Below are 10,902 nucleotides of genomic sequence, written 5' to 3' on the forward strand. Positions count from 1 at the left end.
AATAAGCCTCTGCAACCTTTTTAAATAGTCCACATGTGAAAGAAACAATTTGTGCAAGAAATATTTCCAGTCTAGTGACATGACACTTAGATAACTGAAGCTTTAAATTCAAATGTTAATTTATTTCTGCAAGACTAGTTTCATTTGAGCCTTATAGAGTACAAATAGTGTAATCCTTGTTTGACCAATGAAGAAAGTAAGGCCCAGGGATTTGTCCAAGGTCATTTGGTTAAGAAGCAGAAGAATTGGGTTTTAAAACCTGGGTCTCCTGAGATTCCAAGGCTCTCCTCTTCATTCTCTGGCTCTGGCAGCTTTCCAAATATAGATTTCTCTTACTTTAGTGATGGCCACAGGTCCTTTTGTGGGGATGGGGGAGTTTAAAGGTCCCCATGTTGTCAAAATGTTTTTTCTTTGTCACAGAATTTGTTATTAATCCCAATGGGAAGTCAGAAGTCTGCATACTACATGAGTACATGCAGCGAGTCCTCAAGGTTCGCCCTGTTTACACTTTCTTTGAATGTGGTAAGTCTTGTTCTCTCATTTAGGGGCTGTATCTACAGCCTCTTCTTGGTTAACTTGGTAGACACAAAAGTTTGCCTGTGCTGAGGGATCAAAGGGAGCTGACCTTAGTGCTGACTCTGTTTTAACCTGTCCTGCGCCCACTGCCCCTAGCTAAGATCCTAGGAGCTAAAGAGCCTGCCTGTAATACTGGACTGGACCTTAGAGATGTCTCCTCCACACACCTGAGATATGGTCAAGCTGGGGGCAGGGTGGGCAGTGACATGCCCAAGGTCACACACACACACACACACACACACACACACACACACACACACAGTCAGTAATAGAGGTGATATTTGAACCCACATCCTCTGATTCCAAATAGAATTTTTTTTCCCATTTGGCCATGCTACCTCCTCAGTCATCTCTGGTCAGCCTCTTATCAGTAACAAACCCAGTTTGTATTGATTTGCACTTGGTGGGTTTTAGAAATTTTTTTTCCTTGTGTCTATCCTCCTTTGCTGGATTTTCCATTCTTTCAGGAGAAGAATGCTTTTTTTTTTTCCAGTTCTTCTTCTTTTTTCTTAAAAGTACCTTATAAAACGCTACACATAGTAGGCACTCATAAATGTTTGATTTAGAACTTAGCGAATTTAAATCCTGCATTGTGTTAGAGGATTTTTGGAGTGGTGTTTCATTTAGGCTAAATATTTTAAAGAGAATGTTTTCCATTTTTTAGAGAACCCAAGTGAGCCTTTTGGAGCCTCAGTGACTATTGATGGAGTGACCTATGGGGCTGGAACTGCAAGCAGCAAAAAGCTTGCAAAGAACAAAGCTGGTAACGTGCGCGTTTGTACCTCCCACTGCCCTGCTGCCCCGCTGCCCGTCTGTTTTACTGTCCCCGCCTCTCTCTGTCTGGGTTAAGGAAGGCACAAGTGCATAGCAGCAGCAATCTGGGTGTGGAGAGAGAATGCTGATGCTATTGGAGAGCTTAAGAGTGGTAAAATGCCAGTACACCGTCTAAGCCTTAGAACTGGACATCTTCAAACCATGTTTTCACATTTCACAGTGGGTTTTTGTTATGTTTTAAGAATTGTTTTGCATCGTTGTGCTTTTTCCATGATGATAGAGGCAGCATGGCCTACTGGTTAAAGAACCAGGCTTGAGCCCCTGAAGTCCCAAGTTCCCAGGGCCCCCTTCCCAGCCAAAATCACTTTCCCCCTTAGGGCTCTAAGCCCAATCCTTAAGGCTCTTATATTGCTCAAAATGTGCTGGGCTGCCTTTATAAGGAAGTTTCCTTACCCAGGAATCTCTGGTCCCAGTGATATTACAGGTCAGGTTCATTTCTCTTAATCTTTTCACAGCAATGCCAAATTCAGGTTTTCAGAGCAGAATTTGATCACCCTTCAATTGTATTAAATTGCTTCCTGACTGTAAAGAAATTGGAGGAGGAGGAAGCCTGACTCATAACATTTAACTCTGCCCACCTCCCAAGCTAATGAATTTTTAGATCTCTCTCCTCTCATGGTAATTAAGGATGAGCATAAACTAAAATGATTAGCATTTAGAAGTCCACCTTACTGTCACTCATTACTTCACTGGGCCCTGCCCAGGAAGGGACCAAAAAAGGCTTTTGAACACCGCCACCCCCCTTTGGTGCCAGCTAAGCCTGCTCGACCCTTCAGGGTACCCTGCAGGCTTCTGTCTTTTGAGTCAGGGGAGCTTTTCCAGGCCACAGAATTGAAACAGCGGAACCTTAAGGGGGGGGGGGGGAGTAGGGTCAGGACATCTCCTGACAACAGGGACAGAAGGGGAGGTGACAGACAACCTGGTGGAAGATGGAGACAGAAAAACAGAAGAGTTTTAAAAATTACAGTAGACAAAAGCTATTTTGTGTAGGCACCAACAACAGCCTTGTGTGCCTCAGTCACCTTTGCAGAAATCATTTGGATTTTCATGAGACCCTGGTGTTGTCTTCATCACAGAAGGGCTGAATCAGGCTCAGGATCAATTCAACAAACATTTAAGTGCCTACTATGTACCACTGTGCTGGGTAGGCACTTGGGGTGGAAGATGGAAACTGCTATACTGACCCCACAGACTTTACAGTGGACCGACCGAGCCAGAACTGTGTGTGGTCCAAGTGAAGAAGACTTCGTTCCAGAATAGTTACAGTTTCCCCACTTGGGAATGGGATGAGCTTAAGTTATGCAAAGAGTTATGGTGTCTATCTCAAATGTTGCAAGGAGAGGTTCAGGTGACTTTCTCCTGGGTCACAACTTTGTTTTTCTTCACCAGGAGGATTATGGGAGCCTGCTGGAGCCTCTGGGAGCCCATCTGGTTTTTCTTCATTTCTGAATGCTTCACAGTGGCAGTTTTTGTTACTCTTAAATTTTAGCATTAAACAATTAAAGTAAGAGTAACCTGGTGTAGTGAAAGGAGTATTGGACCTTAGCTTGAACCCTTTCTCTGCCACTCACTGATTTCCTCTATGACCTTGGGCAACTCACTTCCCACCTCTAGGCATTAGCTTTCTTTCTTCTCTGTAAATGAGGACAGTGACCTAGATGATCTCTAAGGTCCCATCCACTTCCCAAATTTTGAGACGCCAGACCCAGACCACATGATGAATGAACACTAGAAATGTAGAGAGGAAGGGAATGGGTCCATGAGTACATATGGGACCAGTGAACGGTAGGTCAAGGATTAAAACTTTTTCCCTAGATGGACACATGTGCACAGAAGAATCACCTGTTTCCCATATTTAATTGTTGGCTTGTTCATGGGTTAGTGATAGAAGAACACGTGTCCCAGCTTTGGTGCCATGGCTGCCTCAAGCCTACAAGCTGATGGATTTCTAGATCTCTTTCGTCTTAACGGTAATTAAGAATGAACATAAACTAAAATGATTACTCTTTTAGCCCGAGCCACACTGGAAATTCTCATCCCTGACTTTGTTAAGCAGACCTCTGACGAGAAACCCAAAGACAGCGAAGAACTTGAGGTAAGCACCATTGGGTGGACCTTGTCCAGAATATGCCATGGCAGGGCCTGTCCTAGGCCCCTTGGTGTGAATGAGTTAGCGCTTTACAGCATGAAGATTGCAGGTCCCAAAGCCCTGCCTTGACGGAGCATTGGAATTTTAGAGTCCTGTCCTTGGTCAAGGGCAAGGGATGCTGGTTCTGGATCCTGGGTTCATCCTGATTCCCCGTGATCCCAGTTCCTTTCTCCAGCAGTTCTGAGATTTATCGAAGGGGAACGCTGCTTTTCCCCCCTTAACTCTTTAATGGGCCCTAGAGCCATCTTCTCCAGGATCTTACCAGGATACTATTTTGTTCTTTCTCTTTGTCCTTAGAGGTACTAAAATCCCTCAGAAAGAGGCCACTCACTATGCGGCTCAGTGGATAGAGAGCCAGACCCGGATAACAAAAGTCCTGGGTAGTGTAAAAATGTGACCTCAAATACTTTCAGAGCTGTGCCATCCTGGGCAAGTCACTTAACTCCCATTGCCTAATTCTTATCATTCTGCCTTGGAACCAATGGTTCTCAGGGATGGAAAGTAAAGTTTTTTGTTTTTGTTTTTAATCCTACAGAAAGGGCCAGGGTTTGCCTGGGAAGAGAGTTGGTCTTTGGTGAAGTTGGAGACAGCAAGAAGTGTGAGCCAGGCTGTTTGTGGGGTGGGAGATCATGGAAGTCTGAGGAGCCTCAGCCAATCCCCCCAAGGGAGCGTTCAGGGTTGGAACATTGTGTCTTGGGTGATTGACTATAGGGTGCAGAGAGCCCTGAGCCAAGAGCTCGGGTTGGAGAGAGAACAGGGAAAGAGCCACCCCTGCTCTCAAGAAGCTCCCATTCCAGCAGAGGAAGTGCTGCCTGGTCTCCATGTGCGTCTTCTCAGATGTTTTCAATGATAAAAGTCACAGCTGATTTTGAACCTTTGGGGAGTATCAAGAAATGTCTCCTGGGTGTGCATGAGCTGTGGCTGTTGCCCTGAGGTTTACAGCCCTTGGGGACTGGGAGCGAAAGGGGAGGAGATGAAATCTGGCCTGCACAAGTGCTGCCATTTCTAGGGCTTTGGCACTTCTCTGTCCTTGAGGGTTCATTTGGTGGTGTTGGTGAGGATGAGCGTAAGTACATCAGCAGGCATTAATTAAGTGCTCTCTGTGTGCCAGGCCAGGGCTGAGCCTGATAATCACCAGGAAAGGCACAACCAGGTTCTGCTTTCAGGGAAAGCACTCATTGGGTCAAGATGGGAAAGCATGGTGTGTGCCAGGAAATCTCTTCAGGGACACTTAGAGGTCGTCTCCTTGGGCTGGGGGCCAGAGAGGCATCTAAGAGCTAAAAGGAAGATGGAGCCGGAGAGCACTGGCCAGTGAGTGAGAGAAGGGCTCAGCGTGGGGAGATGGGGGCAATCTGTGAGAAGAGCAAGGAGGCTGGTGGTACTGGAACCCGGGAAGGTGCAAAGGAGAAGAAAGTAGAAGACAAGAAAGCAAGGCAGGACCAGGCTGTGAAGAGCTTTCAGGGCCAAATGTGGGAATATTGCATGGGGTTCAAATCCTGTCTGAACTCACTTTAACCTTTCTGTGCCTCCGTTTCCTCATCCTCTGGCATTTACTGCTGGGTGGCCCTGGCCTAACCCTAAGGCTGCAGGAAAGGCCCCCTGCCCAGGTGGGTGGGTGCCTGGAGTGGCCGCCTCCCTACATTATGTGTGTGTGTCTGGGGCTGAGCTTGTCGGATATTATTGTGGCCATATTTGCCATTCCCTTCATTGTTCAGTTGAATCTCCCTGACCGCATGTTCCTACCTCTAAGTCTGAAGGCCTTGATCTTTGTTCCTCCTCTCCTCCTCCCCTTGCTGCTGTGGCCCTCCTGGCCCCAGGCCTTACAGATGCCCCCTCTGTGAACCTTGATGGCATCTCTCCAGTGAGACCTGATCATTGGCTCCAGAGGTCACCTCAGGCTGCCCTGTTTCTGCCCTCCTTTTCCCATAAGAGAGCGGCCTCTCTGTTCTCTTCATCTTGGTACTAGGAGGGACTTCATAAATACTGGAATGAATGAGTGCTTGTCATCTCTTCCTCAGAGTGACCTCCCAAGTGGGCCTGACAGCCTGATTTCTTCACCAGCTTCCTGGGTTCTCTCTTGGCTAATGAAGTTAAGTGCTGCCCACTCCTCAGTGTTAATGGGACCCTCCCTAGTATCGATAGTCTTTGGAAAGACCCAGGTGTCATCCTTGTGCTTTTGTTAAGTCAGAGCCTGTGACTTCCCTTTCTTCCCAGAGGAGGAGGAGCCAGACCAGCCATCCTCGGCCCCCCAACTTTGGGCCACGCTCCCTCTCACACAGGCTCCGCTCCCTAGTTTATGCGGTGGTGTCTTCTGTTAGGATGTAAGGTCTTGTGGGCGGCCGCCATCTTTTCTTCTTGTATTTGTATTCCCGGCACCTGCCACACGGAGTCTGGCACATGTAAGTACTTAATAAATGCTGCTGCTGCTTTTTGAGGCAGGCAAGGTGAAGTGACTTGCCCAGGGTCACACAACTAGGAATTGTCTGAGGCCAAATTTGAACTTAGTAAGATGAGTCTTTCTCACTCCAGGGCTGGTGATGTGGGCATTGGACCACCTGGTTGTGTGTCTTAAAAGATGCTTCTTGACATGCCACCTCCCTCTCACTCCCAGATTGGTGAGTCTTGACAGTGGGGTGACTGTGAGGAACCTACTCGAATAGGCTATTCTTGGGCTTTGCTGATTGAAAGACATCAGGTTGGACTTTTTAAAAAATAGCCCTGGTTCAAACTTGCACCCTACAATAGAAGTAACCCTGGAAGGTTGTAGATTTAGGCCTGCCATTTGAATCATTGGTAGCTGCTTGTAACTTGCTCTTGGGTTTTGTGGCTCTTTTGCTTCATTGGAGATTTGCCCCACTGGTGAGGGATCTGAAACAGCATGTGCCTCACCCCCAGTGAATTCCTGCCAAATGGGGCCCATTCTTACACCTCTTGTGGCCATCTTGCTGAATGTCTGTTTCCTTGATCTTGATGGTGAGAATGAAATTTCTCTCCTGCAGGGCCTTCAGGTCCCAAACAGGATCATCCTGTGAAAGCTTTCTTCAGAGTTGTCATCTTCTCTCCCTCCCTCCACAGGGGAGAAATCATTCGTTGGAGAACTCCTAGAGAGAGTTCCACTGTATTCCTCTGCTTTCTGCAGGAAGAGATTTGCAGATTTTGGCATCAAAGGATTGAACTCATGTTGTAGCTTTTTCTATTATTTTGGTCTGGGCCTTAGTTTCTCCCTTTGTAAAACAAAGGTGGCTGAGTTAGTTCATCTTCATGGTCCCTTTTACTCTTTGATAGTCCAGAACTTCATGGCTTGCTGGATGTTTTTTTTTTCCTGACCAATTTAAAATCTTCCACCCCTACACTGATCTTGGGGAATTAACCAGGAAAAGTTGAATAGATTTGGAGATTTCTGATGTGGAAATTTTTCCAGCCTTTCTGGCCTTCTGGAGGGACCTCAGAACCCATCTAATTCGACCCATACACCAAAGGAATCCTAGGATCACTGCTGTATTAACAGAAGTTGTCGAGGATAACCATACTGTTTTATAGATGCAGAAGTGACCTGGGCCCAGGTCCTCTGACCCAGTCTTCACTAGAGCGTATACATCTCCAAAGAGTGGGAATCTATCATTAATCCCTCCATGCCACTTGTAGACAGTTTCAAGTGTTTGAGACTTTCCTGGAATGCACACCAAATTGGCTCTTTGATAATCTCGCATCCATTGCCCCTGGTTCTCTGCTCTGGGCTCAAGCAGAGCAGATCTGGCCCTAACCCTTTAGCTACTTGGATGCAGCTCTTGGGCCCCTCCTTGAGACCAAGCCAAAGACACTTCCTTTATTCCCACTCTGCTTCCACCAGCGAGTATTCCCAAGGCAGCCAAGGGCTTTTCATGTGGTGCTTGAAGGAAATGGAGGAGAGATAGGAAAGAGCGTGGAGCAGAAAAGACCGATTTGGGTTTTAGGGCCAAACAGACTTGAGTTTTATTAGGATGGTGGTGATTGGGGGCCAATAGTGATTGAGAAAAGCGATTGCATATTTTGGTAGATGGTAGGTAGAATGATTGCATGGATTCTAAAGAGTATATCTTCCTAAGCTACAGTGCTCCTGCAATACCCCCACCCACCTGATGGCTTTAGCCTATTTCTTTTAAATAAGGTAAATCTCTCCAGAACCACAGTTTGATGGATTTCATCCCATAAATCTCAGTGACTCTTAGAAGCTAACTTTGCCTCTTTGTGTTAGTGTCTCTTAGCACAAATGATTGACAATGGACAAAGGGAGTTTTGATTTGAAACTCCAGGAAACCCCAAAGCAGTGCTTGCGATGTCCAACTCCACTGAGCATTTTATTAAAGCCTGGAGTGTTTCTAGTTAAAAGGAGCGAGTGTAGAATTACTGTAGTTTCATTGTCCTGAAGTGTGATGACTTATGTGTACACGGATGCTTGACTGCACATTTAAGAAGGGTTTTTATTTTATTTTATTTTTATTTTGGTAGTATTTTAACCATATCAGTATTGAAGACTCCCGGGTGTATGAATTGACCAGTAAGGCGGGACTTCTGTCACCGTATCAGATTCTCCACGAGTGCCTTAAAAGGTAAGAGGAGGATCTAGGCAGCTGCTTGCTGGGGAGCTTCCAGGATTAATGTTGTCTTCATTTCTCGAGCCTGTCCTTGGGTGACAGAAGTCTGTTTATCTCTTAAAGAAACCACGGAATGGGCGACACAACCATCAAGTTTGAAGTGATCCCTGGAAAAAACCAGAAGAGTGAATATGTGATGACTTGTGGGAAGCACACTGTCCGAGGCTGGTGTAAGGGTTCCTGCGTCTCTTGGGCTGGCTTTTGTTTGCCCTCCTTCCACTCTTGTAGGAATTGATTTCACCTCTGCTGGAGGTGCCTGCTAATGTTCCTTCCCATTTTCTCTTTCCCACATAGGTAAAAACAAGAGAGTAGGGAAACAACTAGCCTCTCAGAAAATCCTTCAACTTCTGCACCCCCATGTCAAAAATTGGGGCTCTTTATTGCGCATGTATGGCCGGGAGAGCAACAAGATGGTAAAACAGGTAATGGGAGCTCTCCATTCACTTGTGGGTCACCAGGCTTCCTTTTTTATCTCCTCAGCTGAAAGCTTGTGCTCCTTTTTGGAAGCATGTTCTTCTGTCCACAGCCTTTCCTATGCCTGTTCCACGTGGGGAAGGGTTCCTCTCTGAGATGTTGAAATCTGGGAATTAGTTGAGTATCTCAGCATAAATGGACCCTTATCTGAATCTCATTGTTGAAAAGGGAGGATCTCAGAGGTTCAGTCGGGCCCCTTCTGGCAGCAGGATCCTTCTCACACCCCACCGATAGCTTTGATCAGTGAAATGTGAATGCACTCGGGCACCACATTCTTTCGGACCTCCGGAGGCCCGTTCTAGGTGCCGTCTTCTTCATCCCCAGCCTCCCACTTGATGAGCCAAACCAAAGGCTTTCTGGCATGATGATTCCTACAACTGAGATTTGTCTGGCCTTTTGTAATCGAGCGGTCTTTGAAGTTTGCTCTGTTTACACAGATAAATCTCATACTTGACACCAGGTCAGACCATCAGATGGCTCATGCAAGGAAGCTCGGTGAATGGAATTCGGGGGGGAGGAGGGAGTTAGGGAGCCTGGCTCGGTCTGGGCAGGCTCACTCTGCCAAATCTAGCGTTGTGGCGCTCTGCTAAAGGGAGCCTTAACTATGAAAACACAATTGAGTTTGAGACTTAGAAGAATTATAACCTTCTCCTGGCGCTTATGGGTTTTCACTTGACTGCCTTCCTCTTGGGGTGACACCAAGTAGAATAATTGGCTGAATGCGAAGTCAGGCAGAGAAGATCACTCTGTGGACAATAAAGGCAAGGGCTGATAAAGGTTCGAGGTGACCAGACTGACTCTTTTATATGAGTATGCAAGTAAATAAAGAGGTTTCTCCATCTCTGCTGAAGGTATCATTGGAACAAATTTTCATTTAAAGAATGAAAATTTAGGCACAGATCCATTGATGTTGATTGCATCCCCATTATATGAAATATGGGCCCCTTTGGAATGTTCTTTAGTGCCTTACCTTGCTAGGCTTTTCTTCTCTGCTGTGGTCCTGTTTACAAGGACAAAGATAAGGCCATGCCTCCTTATGGCCCGAGGACCACGGCCTGTCAGTTAGACTTCATTCTCCCTTTTTGCAGGAGTGACCTGCCCAGGGTTAGGTAGCTGTCAGCTTTGCTTGTATTTTCTCATTTTAAGATGACTTGGGGGTCAGGGAGGATGTTGTAGGGAGGATTTCTTCTTCCATTCCAAAAGAGGCTGGCCTCATGTCGATTGTTCTCCTTTTCAACACAGATCCTGGTAGAGTCCATTTGACCTGAGATACTTAATTTAGAGAGAATCATTGCACCCTCTAGGTCCCCTGAGGGAAGTATAGACAAGACAAGGCTTGATTTACAGACAGACCAGTCAGACATGGAACAGCTAATGAGGAGTAGGCCTTCTGCCTCTACATCCCAAGGTGTTCTTAATGAGAATGCTTTACCATTCACTGCCCATCACCTCCTTTGTCGTCTTCTTGGCACCTCTCCTTATCTGACTTGTCCCCTTGGCCGTTGCTCCCTCCCACTTTTGAAGCTTCTTTCTAATTTATTTATCTAATTTCTAATAATAGTCCTCTGGAAGGTGTGGACTTTCTGTCCCAGACTGCCTCGAGCTTGGTGGGAGCAGCATTTAAAAGGCCCCTCTGTGCCTTTAACAGGTGGCCTGTGTGGCCCCTTAGTCCAACTTTGCTCCTAGCATTGACTTGCATGGCAAAGGCCATCTGGGGCCTAACCTTGGGGATTGAGAGATGTTAAACAGGGGAGAAAAGGCCAAATGACGCATTGGCCACTGCCTCGGGTAAAAGGGAGGCTGTCCACACCCCCTCTTTCAAGTCTTGATGCAGAAATCGGGTCACTTTGCTGAGCCTGTTTGCACTTCAGGGAGAACCTCTCCAGTAGTTGCTTACTGCCAGCCCTGCATTCAGCTGGTTCGCCTATGGAGGACACCCACAGCATCTCCCCACCTCCGTTGGGCCTCGGGCCTTTCCGAGATGTCAGGCAGGCTTGCCATTTGACAGCCCCTGCCTTTGTCCTATTCTTCAACAGGAAATGTCCGATAAGAGCGTCATCGAACTTCAGCAGTATGCCAAGAAGAACAAGCCAAACCTACACATTCTGAACAAGCTGCAGGAGGAGATGAAGAAGCTGGCACAGGAGAGGGTGAGGGACAGGTGGCTTGGGCACATGGGGAAGGGGGCAGGTCACCTCATAGTGGGGCGGGGGGTGGGGGTGGGGGGGAGAAGTC

At 46.9% G+C, this 10,902-nt stretch overlaps 1 protein-coding gene across 1 annotated transcript in view; it reads left to right on the forward strand.

Moving 5' to 3' along the window:
* DGCR8 (DGCR8 microprocessor complex subunit) overlaps positions 1-10,902 on the forward strand; it is a 47,254-nt gene that overhangs the window by 12,453 nt on the left and 23,899 nt on the right. The window contains exons 6-12 of the mRNA XM_044656594.1: positions 421-522; positions 1,241-1,339; positions 3,423-3,505; positions 8,048-8,148; positions 8,257-8,363; positions 8,488-8,615; positions 10,704-10,828. Of these exons, the coding sequence (XP_044512529.1) occupies positions 421-522; positions 1,241-1,339; positions 3,423-3,505; positions 8,048-8,148; positions 8,257-8,363; positions 8,488-8,615; positions 10,704-10,828 (745 nt within the window). The remainder of the gene's footprint in view (positions 1-420; positions 523-1,240; positions 1,340-3,422; positions 3,506-8,047; positions 8,149-8,256; positions 8,364-8,487; positions 8,616-10,703; positions 10,829-10,902) is intronic.

The sequence above is a fragment of the Gracilinanus agilis genome, chromosome 1 (assembly GCF_016433145.1).
Source record: "Gracilinanus agilis isolate LMUSP501 chromosome 1, AgileGrace, whole genome shotgun sequence".
NCBI lineage: Eukaryota > Metazoa > Chordata > Mammalia > Didelphimorphia > Didelphidae > Gracilinanus > Gracilinanus agilis.